The following is a 19,739-nucleotide window of genomic DNA, read 5'->3' as shown; positions in this document are numbered from 1 at the left end:
TTGTTATCAGAATACCTTATTCAGCTTTTTGAGTCAGGACCAGACAGATATGTGATCCAGATGGAGGCTCAGAGCGAAGTGAAGTAAAACCACAGTTAAAGTTTTAAAAACATTCATTAAAGTTAATTCTTCTGGTTCTACTTACAAGTTTATCTTATACATTTTTCTTACTGGCAGTGAATCGATTGTTGGCCACGCAAAATAAAAGCACTGCTGGATTGTAATAGGTGATCTCAGTGAAACCATATACAGTCAGTGTCAGTTGGATACGGAAGGGAAGAGAGAGATTGAAGGGAAGGGAGATTATGAGAGAGGCAGAAGTAAAGGAAAGATGCGTTACACTGCAGTGCAATATGGAGGCGAAGCAGAAAGGGTAGCCGAGCAGGGATTTGGTGCAAGTAAGTGGGGAGGGGGATAAATGAGAGCAAGCAATAACGTGTCAGAAGAAGATGGGGAACAGAGTGAGAGGTGTTTGGATGTGGACCAGAGGAGGAGGAGAGGAGCAAGAAGGACAAAGTCAGCACAGTGTGAGGAGGAGGTCGAGAGGAACGGAGGTGAGATGGCCGGAAGCAGAACTGCAGCGCTGCATTTTCAAACATGCTTTGCAAGTCATACTGATGAAACCTGGTGTCATGTTCACAGCTGGTTACATCTGTGTTTGACACGTCACGGTGTCACGTGTTGTTCATGCAGACTCATGCTCACGCTGTCAGGCTTTGTGGGAACTTAAATACCTGTAATGACAAGTCTTTGAAGTAATCTGTGGCTCAACCTGTTCAATATAACAACCAGCAAAAATCCCACCTGCACTTAATCATTTTCTGAGGGTGTGTTTGTGAGAAAAGCAGTTACTTAAAATAAAAGAGAGTTTCCTGTGTCATGTGACACACGGTGAAGATCTTTGTCTGCTATCTTATCTGCAAAAAAGGATAAAATATCCTCATCTGGACACGTTTGAATTCAGTATGGTGATGGTTTTTGTCAGGTTAGATAAAACTGAATAGGTTGGTCATTAAAACAAGAAGATATTTGTCACGTGGCACAATAATCAAATGATTTATATAATGATCCTCGAGTGGTTAGGCAGCGGGGAGGGAAACCTCTTTAACTCTGTGAGAAAACCGGTGTTTCTGTTTCATGTATTGAAATTTAATGTGTTGTTTTATGGGCAATAAATTGCATTTTTAATTGAAAGTTAGGAGCGATTAGCAGCCAGAAGTGCACTGATGTGCTGTAATTCTTAGTGCAGGTATCACTTTTCTTCATCTGTTCAGAGATGTGCATATCTCGGTTATCATGAGCAGTTACTGTCACCTCTATCAGCTCAATTTCAATTCAGTTCAGTTTTATTTATATAGCAGCAAATCATAACAACCATTTCCTCAAGGCGCTTTGTATTGTAAATTAAAGGCGCTACAATGATAAAGGCATTTGAATGTGACTGGAGTAGCAGAGGGATGACTGCATTTTATTTGATTTACAGATTGATGGATTCCTCTATTACAGCAGCAGAAGTAATAAACAATACTATGCTCAATACAGCAGAATAGTGCCATAAAATAGAGTAAATATCTCAAAAGGAACCACATAAAAAAAAAAAAAATAAATAAAAAAAAAATTAAAAGAGCAAAAAGCTCAATAAAATGCAGTGATGCTTAGTAGAAATAGAATAGAGCTGAAGCAATAATAAATTTGGCTATAAAGGCCGTCATGCTGGGGATTCTGTGATAAAGCAGTAAAGAGGAGTCCTGTGGGACAGCAACACCTTCATATGTTTGTGGCAGTGGCGCTAAACATACAGGATCAATAGGACGACCGATTTTTGCTGTGTCAACAGGTAGCATCCCCCCCACCCCTCAGTTGCATGTAGTGCAGTGAACTCTGCTAAATAGATCAATAGATGGTGAATCAAATCAAAAACATGTGGAATATGAATTGAAACAATGCAATTATTCAGAAATCTCAAACTTTTTTTTTTTACAGTAGAAAGTAGACACGGTGAGACGTATCGTGGCAGTGACACGACTCAGAAAAATGTGCAGCATCCCGTCTTTATCAAAGGTTTACAAATGACAGCATTCTGTTTTTATGCTCTATTTTCAGTGTCCTGTTTTTTTTGAACTGGGGTTGTATGTATGATTAGCTCTCTTGAGTTATTATGGATGAGACTGAAACATCATCCACAGTCTGTGTATCCTCATAACTTTTATGGTCTCTTGAATACTTTGTGGTCCCCTTATTGGAGAATTGGCATCACAAGCAAAACATTGTTTCTTAAACAATGGAATTAAATCAAAGGTTGTGCATGTTAACATCAGTGCAAGCTTAAACTGACAACACAGGTGTAAAACTGAGCCCGTGCAGTCCCCCCCGGCCTTTATTCCAGCACCAGTCGAGCCGCAGATAAGATGGATGTGATTATTTGTTAGAACAGTAGAGCCCCTTGTTATCCTTCTCTCATACATGTATAATGCTCTAGTTTTGAGTTAGTATGGTAGGATTTCATGACTGTTTGAGTTTTGGTACACATCCTTCTTTGTGTTTTTGTTCCCGGCAGCTGGTTGGACTTGGTGGAATGTTTCCACGCTGAATATGTGACTCAGTGTACTGTGACTGGGTCACTTCCTGCTTGTTTTCTATTTTTCTCCTTTTAGTTATCTGTGTGGATGTTTTACATATTCTTTCTTCCTGAGTAGCAGATAAACCTTTTGTTACTCGTCGAGTTCAGCGCAGCGGTAAAACGGCCTCAAAGTTCCAAGAACCCATCAAGGTTGTTTAGTTGCAGCATTCCTCGCTTTTAGCTCTTCCCGTCTTTTTGTCTGGCTCTATTTTGCTTTGTGACGGCGAATGTGTGCAACAGACAAAAGATCCATTCAGTCGCTCTGCAGAGAGAAACACTGATTGATAACTCGGCACCAAGACAGCTACAGACTGTTGCAGGAGATGAGAGCGAAGCAGGGACTGTCTGAAAAAGAGAAACATTTGTTTTCTGTGACAGTGTTTGTTTTTGTTTGTTTGTTTGTTTGTTTTCCACAACGAGCCAACAAATCATAGATGCAGGATGTGTAACATGTAATGCAATCGTGCTGTTGGTTGTTGGTAAGTTTAGTTAGTTTTCTTGGCTGTATGTGGATCTCTGATGGCGTTTGGTGGGATGGTCCAAAGAAACTGATCGTATACATTCATCTATGAATCTTCTAATGTTTAATAGAAATTCCGTTTACGAAGGAAAAAACAAATTAGTCCTTATTTTGGAGCAAATTCAACTTTTCAACATGTTTTTTTTTTCTTTTTTTTGTTTGTTTGTTTGTTTTTTCTTTATCGGACCTGACTGGTGATTCTACACATGTAGTTCTTAGTAACTGCAGTAAAACTACAGCTATGGTTGCTTTCCCATTCATTTAAATTGGCTGCAGAGGCAGTACAGGTATAGGTGGTGTACAGCAGCTCCTTTCAGTTCATTCTTTGTACCGTTTTGTATGAGCAGGGTGCTTTATTTTCAATTGTTCTGCATCCTCCAGCCATTTAATTATACTTCTAAGACATTAAATTATTCATTTAATATGTTTTTTCTTTCTTAAAAAATATATGTATATTTTGTGTGTGTGTGTGTGTGTGTGTGTGTGTGTGTGTGTGTGTATATATACTAAAGATGTGAATTTGAGTTTGTTTTTACGTTTTTAAGCAGTTTTGATACAGGCCAGTTTAAATTCGACGTTTTATTATTTTTTCTGAATCTGCCTGAATCTGTTGTCTGTCTTGACTTCTTCACTGAAACAAGTTGTCACCTGCTTGTGTTTTATTGCAATAAATATGTGTCTGGCTGTGCGTGGACTTCATCCATCATCATAATTGCTGTTGCGTCTGGCTGTGCTGTCTCTGCCCGTCGAGGGTGTGCCGTCACTCGGATGCACCCCTCCTGGGCTTAGACTCATTCCTGGAAGTACAGCCCCGATGATTTAAGAGGGAGGATGTCCTTTGTTACAGCTTTGCTTTCCTTTTCCTCTCGTGTTTCATAAATAGGTCAGTTTCCCACCCTAGTTAGCATCTAAGCTATGCTGTTAATGCTTTCAGAGGAACCCATTAACGACGTAGTTGTGGAGAAAGATAATAATGGAATTGATTTTTTTTTTAACAAGAACCTTTTACTAATCCGTAGTTATCAGAGTGTCAGAGACCAAAAATCGTCTTTTTTTTGTTCTCCATCGTTATCACATTATTGATTAACTGTTTCATGGCGAAAAAACCTCTAAAAATACGGCAGTACAGCTCCTTCCTCACACGATCCTGAGTGTTTGTCACGGTACTGGGTCACGGACTCAGTGCTTTGTGTTTATTGGTGATTCTAGCTATAATTATGGTTTTCTGCTAATGTTACGTCTTTAGTCCTTGGGTTGTGGTTTCTGTTTTGTATCATCTCTGCGGTTCAGGTTCCTGTGTTTCCACGTCTTAGTGTCTAGTCTGCGTCTTAGTTTCCTGTTTTACTTTGGTAGTCCTTGTCCCATGGTTATGGTTTCAGTTCTGCCTCCCCGTGTCTCGTCATTATCCCAGCAGTGTTTCCCTCCTGTCTCCCATTCCCTGATTACACCAGTATGTATTTAAGCCCTGTGTTTTTCCCTGCCCGTTGTCGTGTCCTCTGCGTTAGTTGTGTATTCATCAGTCCATGGGTGTAACTTTGTGCTGAACATTGGGGGGGGATCAAGATCTCTGTCTAAATAAATAAATCTGGGTAAATTCCCAGATGATTAAACATGCAGCTATTTAGCTCGTAATACCTGAAATGAGTAAAGAAAATCAACAGCCTACTTATGCAAGATAATTCATCGTTTTATTGGGGGGGTTATAATGGCTGTGTCTGATTATTGTGGGGGTCATAACTCCCCTACCCCCCCTGGAAATTACGCCCCTGCCTCAGTCGTCATGTTTTGTCAGGTTATGTCACGCCACGTCATGAACTCCTAGTTTAGATCATCCTTCCTAGTTTGAATGTTGTTTTTTTGTTTCTAGTGCTCGTCTTGTGTTTCTTTTTCATTTGCTGCCGGTGAATAAAAACTGTCGCCTTGAGTTAAATATTCCGTCTTGAGTCCTGCGCGTGGGTCCAACCACTGCCTGCCACACAGCTCACGGTGACAGTGTTACTGTCAAAGCGGGCAGTTGTTTCTTTAAGCCACCATTCAATTTATTTGACTTGTCTTTAATTCCTATTTTATTACAGTAAATATCAGGGATGCTGTTGAGTTTTATCCAGTCTGAACACTGAAACATGATCATGAAGTTACAGGAAGTCTTTGGTGCCCTCAGCAGATTTGGCATTTAGTTATGTTTACTCTGCTGCAGGACTTTGGTTAGGTCTCAGTACTAAAAGGCAACTATGTTCGTCAGCAAATTTACCTGTTGGAACGTTTAGCTAAATGATGCTAAAACACTGCACAGTATAGGAAAATAGCACTGTGGGTATAAAATGCTGTGAATCTGAAGGTGCTGTGTTTATTTTGTCTTGTGTATTTTCAGGCTCATGACAGATTTGGAGACTAGTTGAGTGAATAAAAACACTAACAATCCGATGCTGCTGATTTCAGAATGATATTCTGGTCTCCTCGTCAGGTTTAACGGGGTTTAGACTGTTTAAGCATCAACAGTAGGACGTCCTGAGAGAGCTCGACCTTTCTGGATGAATTCAGGTTCTTATGTAAGCAGGTATTGTGTTGGAAGTAAAGAGAGACGAAGAAAAGAAATACTTTCTCATGCTGCCCCTCGTGGAGCAGGGCTCTGATTGGGTGGCATTGTAGCTAGGGTTTCTGATGTTGCATGGGAAATGGATTTCGATTGGCCAAACACAGCCTCTTTGTTCTTCTTAACCCGTTATCTGATCAGATGTGCTGCAATCTGGTAATAACACAGAATTCAGTCATGCTGCTGCTGCTGGCTTGTGTGAGGCTGGTTGTGCATGTTTTCTTAAGAAAAGTGTGCAGAAGCTTTCTCTGCACTGTATTGTGCTCTTTGTTGCAAAGGCTGCATAAAGGCTGATCAGTTTTAGATTAACTTTTTCACTTGTAGGACCGTTATTTATATTTGTCGGGGTGGAACTGTTGCAGTTATGTAACTGCATGGGTATGGGTGCCCCATAGAAATGCCAAAAAGATAAATGTGGTGGTTAATGCAGCATAATGGGCATTCACTGGACGTATTCACTGTTCACTCTGTCATTTCTGCGTGTGCCTGAATAGCTGAATAGCTTGGCAGCCTGCATACATTTGTCAATCTCTTAAGAGGCAGTTTTGAGACAAGCGTCACACAGCGCCGTTTCATTGCTGCTGATTGATGTAGCATAAATACCACGCTGTAGATTTAAAAAGGCTTAACTTGTGGGTCTGTGCCTAGATGTCTTCACAACCTAGCTGTTGATACTTCAATTTTTAAATGATTTTCATAAAGACACATGCATTAAATGAATGTAAGAAATTTTATATCATTTGCTTTTAACTGATTCTGTCAGTTTAAAACAAATTTCCACAGTAAATTGGATTTGCAAAAAATTAATTGCTGTATGAATGAAAGGTGAAACGTGGCTTGTAGTGAAAAATGCTTTGACATAATGTTTTTCCTCATAGCTGTTTTGTCAGTATCAGTCATCCCTGCAAACACTTTAATCCTCAGATTGTCTTTATTAATCATCAAAAGGAAACATATTTGTCACAGTTTTTCAGAAATTGATATCTGTAAAATCACTAAAGGATCGAGGAAAGCAGTGAGACTGTGGACTGTCATCTTGCACAGTCAAAGCAGATGATGTCACACTCGGTTACCTGGCTCATGAGGTGACGGTTATAAACAACAACCAGGATGTTGTGTGAAAAGTCCCCGGTGAACACAGCAGAGAGGCCAAGTGTGTTTGTGTTGCAAAGCAATAGATAATTGTTATTATTTGATTTTATTTTTGGTTTAACAGGCAGAGGCCCCTTTGACCAGTTAAATATAAACGCTCTTTAAGCTCACGTAAAAGTAGCTATTCAGTGTTTTAAGATAATGAGCAGCTTTTATTTTCCTTAGCATGAACTCTGATGTGAAAACTACAGTAAGCTACAATCAAAATCTCACTGGTGAAAGTCCAACAAGTGTCTTTAATCAAATTATGTTTATCACAAATTAAACGTGAAGAATAATGTGATTTCACCACCACCCAAACAGAATCTGTCTGCATGCAGTTCATATATTTCACCACAATCTTTGCTGGTTTCTTGTAAGTTGCAGACGATCAATAACAGCTGCAGCAGGCAGGGGTGAGTCTAAAGAGGGACATGGCGGTTTTTACTAATTATTTTGCACCTTTTAGATTATTAAACAGAAAATGTAATAGAAGTACAATTATTGCTTCAGCTACTCAGCAGTATGTAAAATGAGTTTAGTTTTGTTCAGAGACTAGATTAACCCACAAAGTTGGCGACAGTGGGAAGGAAGAACTCCCTTTTTAACAGGAAGAAATCTGGGAAAAACCAGGCTTAGAAGACTGATATATTTCATCACCGCTGCTTTCAGCAGTGAAATCCTGTTGTTATATGATGAACGCCCGCCTCCAAAGCAGACAACCCCAACTAAACCTGAGTCCCTCCATCTTTTTGTTTTTAGAACTGAACAGGCTTCTTGTTTGAGAGATGAAATGTCTTCACACACGTGCAGAAGTCCAGGCACAGTCTTTTTCACACTCTTAGGAGTAGAAAAGAGATTCCTCACATGAATAGATCAATACTCACATGGGCTGCTCTCCTAAAGTTCATCATCTTCACAAGAATTCACAGCAACAGGTGATATGAACGAGACAGCTGTCTAATCTGAAGACACATTACAGTCTCGCCTACCTAACCCTGCAGATTATCTCATAAAACCAACTGGCTTTCCCTAACCTCGCCTGGAGTCTTTAACTGCGCATAGAGTCATTAATGTGACTCTGCTAACAGGAACCAGTGACAGCCTCAGATACATTGAAGGCTTCTTGGACCTGATACGTATATTATATGCAGAGATATGTGGAGTCTCGGAAGAAAGGAGCAGATTCTATGATGTTGTATACTTCACTTACCTTTCTGTTCCACATAAGCGTTTGTATTCAACACTTAAAGAGAATACGCTGCAAGAAGATTAGACTTATTCTTTGGTGGTTTGTTGCGTCAGGTGTCTTTGTGTCGTCTCTGTTATGTAACAACAGGACATCATGTTGCTAAGCGTAGTAGTAATGAGATGTCAGGCTTCTGATTCTTACCACACAAACAAAACAAAATGCACTTTTCTGTTTGAAACGCACATAAAAGTGCATGATGAGTGTGTTTCATACGATACGCCGATTGAAAATCGTTCTTATATTAGTCCGTCAAGAAAAGGAAAATTACATGAAACTGTTTATGATAAAATGAAAAGCTGTGACGATTTTTAGTGCTGTAATGGTTTAGTTTAGGCTTTGGTTCAGAGCGGCAGCTAAGAAACGTCTTATTCTCTGTTTCAGTCGCTACAATTAATTTATGGCAAGTAGTCACAAAACAGGTATTTTTAATTAATGATGCCCTAAACAAACAACCGATGGTTTATATTTTCTGTCAGTCAGCTTCTTCTGATGGTCTGCGATTATAACTCGATTCAGTATCCTCGCTGTGATTTTTAAATGCAGTGAGGTGAACGTGGGCTCAGATCTTGGTCCATGTTGTTTGTTTACTTTGCTGTTTAATCCAGGAGGAATTTAAAGGCTTTTCCATCCTTCGCTATCACATGAAAGACAACTTCCACCCAGGCAGGTGCAGGTTCACATTCACTGTGGGGGGTTTTCACACCGTGACGAACAATAGTTTCCTTCCTGCTATAATTTATCAGTTCAAGATACTTTTTTTTTTTTGTGCCTGTCCTGTTTGGCTCTTTTGCCATCAGAATTGTTGTCTAAAGGCAAAGAAAGATGCCCAACGGATTTACTTTACCAAATTGACCATCCCAGCCTTGCCGTAATGGTCCATTTGATTCACCCTTTATTGTTTATTTTATTTTCACTTACTGAATACGGGACAGACTTGACTGGGAGAAAGAAAGAGGGAAAGAGAAACAGCTGAGAAGAGGGACGGGGGAGAAGGGCAAAAGACAAAAACCAACAGAACGGGCAGAGGAAAAAAAAAAAGTTCAAGATACTAAAAAAGAAAAGTCAGAAAATGTCATGATTTATACCTGCAGCACAGGTTAGTGGGAACCCATCACTTCTTTGTTCACAGCTTTGAGATAAATAGGTTGAGCTCCACTTGAGGTGAAATCCGAGTCCATCCCGACAGCAAATACCTCTGTTTAAAAGGTCAGATATCAAGAGAAGCATCACAGTTATTGCAGTGCCACCAAGTAAACCTGTCGCACAGTGCGAACACGTAGCTGTAGAGCTGCTGTGTGTCTTTGCCTCCATCGTGATCGTGACGCTCTCACCAGCATTTATATCTTCATCTTCTTATCCATGCAACTGTTAGCAGTGCAGCTTTCCAATATGCTAAAATGTGGCTTTTGCTTTTATCTTCAGATCTGATTTCCCACTTTTTTAGTCACAGGTGCACTTAATCTGAGATTGCGTACAGTACATATCAGTCTGGACTACACAAAGGATAGAAAGGTGGTTTATGAAGCATTTCTACATAACTTGATTAGAAAAATCCTATAAACAAATGATGGAGAAGCTTCCCAGCGTCTGAAATGATAAAGAGCATTAAAGCCTGTGTGAAATGTTGTTACTGCAAATAGAGCTGCATTTTACTTCCTCTGGGGAGGAAGTGGGAATCTGATGGAAAAATGACTTTCAGTGTATTTATTCACCTCAGTGCGGTGAGAATAGCATGAGGAAATACATCATTTGTGTAAATTTTCTGTAACGACACCTAATTTGGGAGTTACATGTATTGACATATAAAGACACCTTTATCTATAAAGTTTCATCAGCACGAACGCTGCTGGGCTGTAATTGAAAAATGACAGACTTGATGGAGTGCAAGGTAGTGCATACTTACCTGCAAACAAAAGCAAAGTAATATTTTTTTCCTTATTTGAAGATAAATTGCATGCTAGGTAAATGTGTGTTTGCACCAACAAATATAATCTGACAGCAAGAAGATGTGAGGGCCTCGTGGAGATTTGATCGTTTGAGGGGCAAGAGAAGGATGAAGGCTCAATCCTGTGTCTGTTATTTAGGGTGTGATGTGAATAAGGATGAGATCATAGTCCTGTTTAAGAGTCAGCTGTTTGGTGTGTTACTGGCTCTCACTGTTTCCACTGCATGTGTTTCTCTACAGCTACTGAAGCTGTTTTAATAGGATTACTTTACATTACTACAGTTTATTAAATGTTTTGGGAGACTCGCTGATCATTGGTGGAAACAACTGTGCATTGTGTTTTGTAGTTCCAGAACTCTAATTTCTCTTTTTACTACATTTTAACAACAAGTATGGTTGCAGTGGAGGATGCTGTCGAGTTTTTGGAGTAACAAAACCACATTAGGACTATTAATTTGATCGTCTGTGCATGGTTTTTGACCTTTTGTAATGCAGCTCTGGTTTCCCGTTACCTTCTCCTGAAAGTCTGTCATGTGGGGAAGAAACAAAAAATTGCTAATAGAAGTTTAATTTTTACTTATTAAACTGAAAGGGACAGACAAGCTTCTGTCACAGTGAAAAGAAAGAGACGGCAAAACCTAGAAGCTGATCACTAAAAGAGCAAGTCAAGAAGGTTAAATGATTAAAAACACCCTCCTCTTCACTGAGCAGGATTTAGCAGTCAGCAGCAGACTGCAGAGTCGCTCTGGCTCTCCTCCCTCTGGCCTTAAGTACTCCTGGTCTAATTGCAGACTACAGACATTTGCTCAGAAGGGAGGCTGAAGAGAAGAAAGCAAGACATGCAGGAACTACCCCTGAGCTCAACCAACCCAAAACAAAGAGACCATTGCAGAGCTGCTTTACACAGAGCTGCTTTACACAGTGCTCACTGTTTTCATGCAGCAGACTTTGTTCTTACATTATGTCCTCTATTTTTCTCATGTCTAACATTAGTTAAGCTAGCAACAAAAAAAGAAGCTAGGTGTGTTTAGGCTTTACTAGAAGAAAAGTGGCTTGAGAACAAATAAACACACTCATCTGTTCCTGTTGTTTCATAAATTACTCGAACATTAAAGTTTAAACACAGTGTGAGCCCTGTTAGCTGTGTTAGGATGCTCCTGTTGCTGGGTGGATGCTTCCATTAAAGACTAAAAGTAAACACAGAATCTAAATTTTCAGTTATGGGGAGTTCATCAAGACTCTTGTTTGCTTTGGGAAAGGAAAACTTCAGTCACTGGTTTGTTATTGCTTTCCCTGGAGGGGCTTTACAGTGATTGGTTTTGGGACTTTGGGGTTAGCTGATCCCGTGTATTACAAGCTAATGAAAGCTCTGATGCTCCTTGAAGGACGAGGTTTTTGTAAATGATTGTGGTTTAAGCCATTCAATACTTTAACTGTACTTATATTGTATGGTATACAGTATTATGGTATGCTGTAAATACTATATGGTAACTTTACAGAAATATGTGATTATTTTTTTTTTTTGAACTTCTGTGCAAGATGTAACAACGCACTAACAGTAAGAGCTAAGTCTTCAGCTAAGAAAACCATATGTCGTTTATTTATTCATTAATCTGAGAGAACTGAAATGCAGTTTGTGAAGGGCAGGAGAAGATTTGTGCCTCAAGACACTGAAAGGGACATTTTAACGGTTTGTTTTACTCAAACTGAAAGCTCATTGCTGTGGTTTCCATTTGATCTCAACCATTCGGCCAAGAAATTGCTCAAGAAAGAAGAAACATCTATGGAATAGAAGTTGATTTATCACATTATACCTGGGCAGATTGTCCGTGGATATCTTGATGGTGTCGGATATGAGGACAGAATATCACCATAATATTGGTGGAGCTGCTAGTAAAAAGCATGCAGCTGGCTGCGGTACATAGGGTACCAAAGTCCTGGTACCCTAACTGCCTCTGATGTTACCTACTAACTGAAAACTCTGCTCTGATGTCCCATGTTTAACAAGGACACCAAACACCAATAAAACAGCCTTTTTTTTTCCAGCTCTTTTTTTTTTTTTTTTTTGTGGTCTAATAAGTTATGATTTTATCTAACACCGTTTCACTGGCTTTTTTTTACAACCTTGTAGCCTCAACCCCTGTGTGTGCATGTGCGCGTGCGTGTATTTGCCTGCTTTCCTAACTTCTTTTGTCTTTGTGTTTTCCAGATGTATCACTCTGACCATGGTGTAGACTTCCCTGACCTCTCCTTCCAAATCCCTGGCTGCCCTGCAGAGAGAGGCCCAGCAAACAGAGTGTGAATACAACTGCCAACACACCTCGTTTCAGCCTCCCCCCCTCACCCGTACAGGGCCTCGCTCAGCTGCTGCAGCTCCAGTCCCTCCCTCGCTCCTCATAGGCCATGGACAGCCCTCCTAAACTGTCTGGTGAGACGCTGATTGTGCACCACATTCCCCTGGTGCACTGTCAGGTGTCGAGTAGGCGGCAGGGTGGCTGCGGGAGCTCAATGAAGAGGACCAACCCTTTTAGCCCACCAGAGAACCTGGGCTTGAGTCGCACCACTTCCCTTCCGGAGAGAGACGTCCTCCAGAGAGAAGCTCTCCTCTACAGCAGCCTGATCCAGACCTCTAGTGGCTCCTGGTCCTCCCACAATGGAGGAAGAGAAAGAAGGAGAGGCGGGAGAGGCGGCAGCACAGCCAGCGATGATTCATCATTTGCCTCGAGCAATTCGGAGGACCAGCTGATTACAGCGCACACATTACCCAGAGCCAAACCGAGGAACAGGAATCCATTCCGTCAAAATCCTTTTCTGCTGAATACCGAAGAGGACGAGGATGACGAAGGGGAAGAAGATGACGGTGACAACCTCAGTGGTTACCTTGAAGACTCTTCCTTTCACCTTCACAGTGACGCTCACTCTGCTCTCAGTGACGGTTTGACTTCCTTCCATTTGCACGACCTTGGTTTTGCTCCCCAGCCCTTCCTCCTTCACAGCTCAGTGGGAGGAAGTAGTGGGGAGTCCCTGAGAGGTGGCGCCTCGGATCTTTCAAACCACCTAGAAGACCTCGAAATTTTGGAACTTGCCAGTCAACGGCGCCATGGAAGCAGTGGCTCCAACATGTCGATGGACTGCGGAGATCAAGATTGGGGTGATGACGACGAAGAAGACGAAGATCATCCGATGAGGTGTGGGAGAAGCAGCAAGACAGGCTCCTACTCTTCCAGCTCTTCCACCCAGCACTGCTCCTGCTGTACTCTCTCCCAGAATTACCCTCGGCACTTCCCCGAGGCGTTCTCCGAGCCGTTCTTAGAGTGCCAGCAAGGCTACGGCAGCGACTCCTCCTGCAACAGCTCCGATGGTGTGCTCGTCAACTTCAGTGCCATCTACAACAAGATGAACAACAGCGTCCCAGAGAAGCCACCAGTGTCCGGTCCCACCAACCTCAACAGCTCCACCGACCACTCCTGCACCTCATCTGCTTCCGATCTACCAGGAAACCGAGACTCAACTGGAGGGGCTTTCTATTTGGACCTTCACACTTCTCCAACCGAACCTCCCCTATCTCAACAACTTGGAAACACATTCCCTCTCATCCGTGAACCACGCCTGTCCTCTTCCTCCACCTGTTCCTGCTCAGTGGAGCACCAGGGGGCTCTTGACCTCGATGCCAACTGCAACTCCTACCACCCTCCTCACGCAGGGTCCTCTGGCGACCTCGCTTCTTGTCTCCAGAGTCAGGCACGACTGGTCGTCGCCACCCAGAACTACTACAAACTGGTCACGTGCGACCTTTCGTCGCAGTCGTCCCCGAGTCCCGCGGGCTCCTCGGTTCACAGTTGCTCAGACGAACACAGCAAAGGCAGCCCCACCCCGACTCAGCCGAGTGAGTACTTCCTCTTCAGGCAGCAAGCTTACGAGGAAGGAGTGGAGGAAGAGGATGAAGAGGGAGAGACATCTAGGGTGAGTGGAGAATCCGGCCTCTGTAGTTTCAACAGTTCCTAATCCATTTCAGGATACACTGCATGCAAAGGTCCACACGAGAGTGGAAATGCAGTCCACTAGAAGTGCGACCAAAGGGTCAAAGTTCATCAGCTATTTTGTGATGTAAAATTGTAACACTGACAAAACTAAAATGTCACATTGGGTTCCATTTGATATAATATGATTATAATCGAATATGATCAGTGACAGTTTTGTTTTCCTATTTATTATGTGTAAAGGTAAATACACTGATTTACTGAATAACTGCAGCACTTAACTGTGAATAAGGATTTATGATGATAAAGAATCTATAATCCAAGTCAAATGTAAAAGATCTAGTCTTTGATTTATCCTCCACTGAATCTGTGTTTGATGTTTTTAGTTAAGTAAAGGTCAGTTTAATTACGTTACACAAACAAGTGATTATGATGTAATGTTTATTAATTGTCTCTCCCCTCCAACTGGTTGTGGCAGATAGCTGCACCTTCTCAGTCTTGTTCTGCTGGAGGTTTCTTCCTGTTAAAGGGAAGTTTTTCCTTCCCACTGTCGCCAAAGTGCTTGTTCATAGGGGGTCGTCTGATTGTTGGGGTTGTAAAGGCTTTGAACTTATAATATGAAGCACTTCGCGGTGACTGTTGTTGTTATTTATGTAGCTAAAACTAAATTGGTCAGTGAAGCAAGACCAAATCAACAACAGAGACAGAAATTACATCTGACTCAACAGAAAAGGCAAAATGGGGAGAAGAAACATAAAGAGCTCCTAAACTGTAAATTAAACTGAAACAGTGAAACCTTTAAATAGCAGTAACACTGGTATTAGTCTGGCACTGGCTCGTTTTAGACACTAGCCACCGTCTGCAGTTATCTGCTCATGTCTGAGGATTATTTTAGCACTTATGTAGACTGAAGGGTATTAATATCAGTCGGTAACAGTGCCACTGCCACTGTGTCAAAGCAAATCTGGATTAGTCAGTTTAAGCCTTTGGTTTGGTTTTAATTTGACCTCTTAACCACAGCTAGTAATGTGTTTTATTTTATAATCTCTTGGAAAAAGTTTAACTTTCAGTCTTTTCTTTTCATATTCCTCGTTATTCAGCAGGATGATGATGATGATAATGACAATGATGAGGATGAGGAGAAGAGGAAGAATCAGCAGGGAGCTAAAGCTGGTCCTGTGATTGAAGGCCAGGTGTATGTCAACATTTCTCCTCCTCTGTCTGGTCGGGGCGTTATTGGAGCGTCTGCAGGAAGCCGTCCACGTTCTCGCAGCTACGATCGCAACCTGGACAAGTCTCCGTCTCCACGGCTCGGCTCGCTGGAGCGGATGCTGAGCTGCCCCGTCCGGCTCAGCGAGGGCGCTGCCGCGACCCCACCTCCTCCTCCGAGGGTCACCTCCTTCGCAGAGATAGCTAGAAGCAAACGAAGAAATGGAGGAGCGGGTGGATCGCCCTCGGTGAAGGCTGCTTCAGACGCCGTCTCCTCTCACTCGCACTCCTCAGTGGACTTTTCTCCGATCCTGGAGCAGCGTGTCGAGGCTGACAGTCAGGCCCTGTCGCCTGTGCCCTTTACCAGATGTTACAGTCAAGGCAGCATAGAGCGACACCTGGAAGGGGGGAGAGAAACCCGGGCCAAGGCAGAAGGTACACCACCTCTTACACTGCACAACAACAGTGTAAACCTCATTTATTCCTTCATTTAGGTTGCAAAGGGACAGAGGAGCTTAAACTGACAGTTTTTACACTTAGAGAATTTCCCATCTACATATCCGCCTCGAGCACATTAGCATTCATTTGTTCTCCTTCTGTCTACCTAATGAATGGAAGATACATAGTTTCCTTTGAACTAGGGCTGCTCAATTAATCGAATTTTAATCACGATTACGATCTGGGCTTTCAACGATCATTAAAAATGACTGAGCCGATTATTAGCCCCTCCTTCATTTATCCGCGACACCTTAAAGGCCGGTTCGTGAAAATATTGTCGGGCATAAACCGGTCCGTGGCGCAAAAAAGGGTGGAGACCGCTGATTAAGAGGACCCGAGGGAAGCGTGGAAAGCTAAGCAGAAATTATTTGGAGAGGAGAGTGACTGCTGTTGGTTGAAAAGAGTTTAAAAAAAAAAAAAACTTCAGTGGTGTTGCACACTATTTTATATTATTTTTTAAAGTCATTGAAGCCGGTCAGAGCAGCACGCTCCGTTTTGTGTAACTATTTTTAAATCCCTGTAGAACCGGAACCGTGTAAGCTAGCGCAATAATTTGTTTTGCATGTGAAACCGGAGGAGTTGTACTTACATCTGATGCCATCAGCTTGTCCTCGGTCACGGTTTCCTTCCACATAAAGCTTTGCAAAAATTGCATAAAAAGCGCTTGCAGGAACAAAAACATAATATTCCAGAAACACGCTTTGCCGATCCGATCAGCTGTTCATAACACTTCCCACAGTGAAACAGACTTCGGCGCGAACTATCACATGTCGGCCATTTCCTCCCCAAAACCGGAAGTGACGTCATTTTCGCGGAAATGTAGTTTTTTACTTGTAGGCCTTAAAAGCCTATACTGGTCATGTTTGACTTTTCTGAATAGTTTCTGGGATGCTTAGAACTCGAATTGCACTGCTGGAAATAGTTTATTTTGATGCACATGCTGTTTTCTTTGCAAATTTGCATCATAGGATTGTTTTTTTGTTTTTCCTGCAGTATATAAAAATTGCTGTATCTCCAAAATAAAACTATGAAGACGCTCAAAATAAATTTCCTGTTGTTGTAAACTATTTTTTGCAACTTTTTTGTATGTAAAGTTTTGAGGGATAAACCTCTTAAATTTCTCAAAGTAGAAATATATGTAAAAAAAAAAAAAAAAACGATTTTCAATTTTTTTGTAGTTTATTGCACTTTTTTGCAATTAATGTAGTTACTATGGACTTAATGCATACATATTATTAAAATATGGGCTATAACAGTTGTATAGCAACTTGAAATGCTCCCACAAATGGCACTACAACATGTAAAAAAATAATATAAGCTCTGGTGGACTTGGTTCTATGGTAGGTCTTAAAGGGTTAAATAAATATCGTCAAATAATCGAGATCTCAATTTCAGTGAAAATAATCGTGATTATCATTTTTGCCATAATCGAGCAGCCCTACTTTGAACTAATCTGGGCTCTGCAAACTCCAGTGGAAAGTATTTGGTTTGATAAAAGCTGATGTCACGCAATAATGACATATAAACGCAACATGTTTGGGAAGTTCCCCCTGCACCCTGAGCCAATAGCAGCATCACGAAGGTATGAATCATGTGATCAAGCCCTGACTGTGAGTTCGTTATAAGGGAAAGAAAGAAAGTTGTTTTAAAAATCAGAAACAGTTAAAACCTTTCATTCAATTGTAAATATGCTGACATTTTTACATACTTTATAGACTTACTTTAAACAGCAGATCATCAAATGTGAACAAATGTTGAGGTAATATCCCTCAGGTGTGGACAGGCATTTTGTTCGGCCGTGTTTTTTCACTTTTTGTGTGTGTGTGTGTGTGTGTGTGTGTGTGTGTGTGTGTGTGTGTGTGTGTGTGTGCGTGTTCAGACATCTTTGTGAGGACAGAAAATTGGCATCTTACTATACTTGTGGAGAAGCAACAGTCACTTATGGGGTTTAAAGGCATTTTTGAGGCTTAAAGGTGTTGTCAGGGTTGTTATTAGGTTATGGTTAGGTTTAGGGTTATTGAGATTCTGAGGTGTGTGTGTGTGTGTGTGTGTGTGTGCGTGCGTGCTTTAGATGGAATGAAGGGTTGAAGTGGGCCAAGCGTGCTCAGAATAACAAACAGGTGAGAGAGGAGAGAAAGATGCAGTGAAACACCCGCCCCCCACAGAGCTCTGCATCAGCTTGCTGAGCTGTGTGTGTGTGTGGCTTGTATATTTGCATGTTTGTGCCATCCTTCCTAAAACAAGTGCTCGTAGATAGAAACCTCTGTGTCATCGCTCTCAATCAATTCTATTTCTGAAACTTCTAATGAAGTTTGTGTTTGAATGTGATGCCTTTCAGCTCCCTTTCATTTGGCTTAACAGATCAGTTATTCTCAGAAACCTCAACACAAACCTCCATCTGTAGCACTGGATTATTTTCCAGAATTGAGAGATGTGAGGAATCTGACGGAGGAGTTTCTACTGGTGTCAAGTGTTTTTTGGCTTGTTGAACTTGAAATGGTACCCACATCACCTTCTCAGCCAACCTTAGTCACTTATGACTAAGATGTCACTGTATTCCTGCACAATCCTGTTTTGCCTTTGTTTGTGCCTGAAAACAGATCAATTCTGCTTAATTTGGATGTATTTAGCACAGTATGCTGGTTGTTACAAGTACACGTGGAGTTTTAGGCGTAATTCTTGCAGACTAAATCAGGAATAAAAAAAAAAAAAAGATGGATTTGGAATCAATGAAAGCACTCTGTACTGTACAATTAGGTGGACAGAAATCATTTGAAGTTGAAACATCTGCATCTGTGAATGAAAATAAAGGAGAGTAAAGCCGTTAACATATCGCATTATGGAAAAGTTTTCAGCCAACCCTCATTCCTGTATATTTTGCAGGGATAAAAAGAAACGGGTGCAGATATAAGATGCATGGAAATACAGCATCAAGACAAAAATAGTTTGTACAATTCTAACAAGCTTGAAAGTCAATATTTGGTATGACCACGTTTATTCTCTCTCGGGCAAGTTCAGGAGTAGCTCTCCAAGCTTCTTGAAGGACATTCGGCGCTCTTCTTTGGATGTCGGCTGTTTTTTGCTCTGCTCTCTGTCGTGACACGGCTTCAGTAATGTTGACGTCCGGTCCCAGTGTTCTGTTTTGTGGTTTTCTCTCCAGGTATGCTTTGACCTGCCCTTTGGGTCCGTACGACCTGTTGCCACTGGTTTTCAGTCCAGTTCTTACCTCAGCCTTTTCTTCCAGTTTGCCTTCCTTAAGAACGGCTTCTTGACAGCCATCCTTTCACTGAGACCATTTCTGATGAGGCTTCAGTGAACAGTAGATGGATCGAGGCTCAAGGGCCAGATGCATCTCTCAGGTCCTGTTTCAGGTTTTTGCTGGATTTATTTCCTATTTCTTGAGGACATGATTTTCAGATGCTGTTCGTCTGCTGCGGATAGTTTCTTGTAAGCCTGCCACTTCTTCTTTTTTTGTCCTCTTCTTGTCCAGTTTCTTCAGATTGTGTAAAGACACGCCAGTTTCTCAGAGCTAATAACTTTTTGGGAATCAGCTTGTTGGTGCAAAAATACTTCAGACTGTGTTAACTTTTCAATTTTTTTAGATTGAACTGAGAAATGTGGTCAAATGATGTGTGTTTGCAACAGGCTGTTAGTAACAAAGTGCTTAAAGGTTTTTCTTCTTTCAGCTCCTCCTTTTAGGGATCGCCACAACAGCTCATCCTACACCTGACGTCCTCTGCTGTCACACCAGCCCTCTGCAATAAAGTGACTAAATATACAATTACAACACTGGTTCAGGCTCGAATGATTCATAAATGAGCATTAAGTAGCTTAACAAACAAAAAATCTAAAGAGAAACTAACTGAAAATTAGAGAAATAGAAGTGGAATGTCCAAAGAAAACTACCTGCAGAAAACCCAGAGAGCTAATGCTCATTTTTAAAAGATCACGAGTGTCCTTGGAAGCAAAAAAAGTAAAATGAGGGATGGGC

The 19,739-nt window shown here is 41.4% G+C and overlaps 1 protein-coding gene across 4 annotated transcripts in view; it reads left to right on the top strand.

The window, feature by feature from the left end:
• Window positions 1-19,739, top strand: part of rusc2 (RUN and SH3 domain containing 2) — a 40,587-nt gene that overhangs the window by 7,712 nt on the left and 13,136 nt on the right. For 3 of the 4 annotated variants that reach the window (XM_080892943.1, XM_080892946.1, XM_080892945.1), the window contains 2 exons: window positions 12,271-14,024; window positions 15,142-15,685. In XM_080892943.1, the coding sequence (XP_080749069.1) occupies window positions 12,465-14,024; window positions 15,142-15,685 (2,104 nt within the window). In that variant the 5' untranslated portion in view covers window positions 12,271-12,464. The remainder of the gene's footprint in view (window positions 1-12,270; window positions 14,025-15,141; window positions 15,686-19,739) is intronic. The other variant, XM_080892944.1, reaches the window with a different exon arrangement.

Source organism: Rhamphochromis sp. 'chilingali' (assembly GCF_963969265.1).
Source record: "Rhamphochromis sp. 'chilingali' genome assembly, chromosome: 10".
Classification (NCBI taxonomy): Eukaryota; Metazoa; Chordata; class Actinopteri; order Cichliformes; family Cichlidae; genus Rhamphochromis; species Rhamphochromis sp. 'chilingali'.
This window is presented reverse-complemented; position numbering and strand designations above follow the sequence as displayed.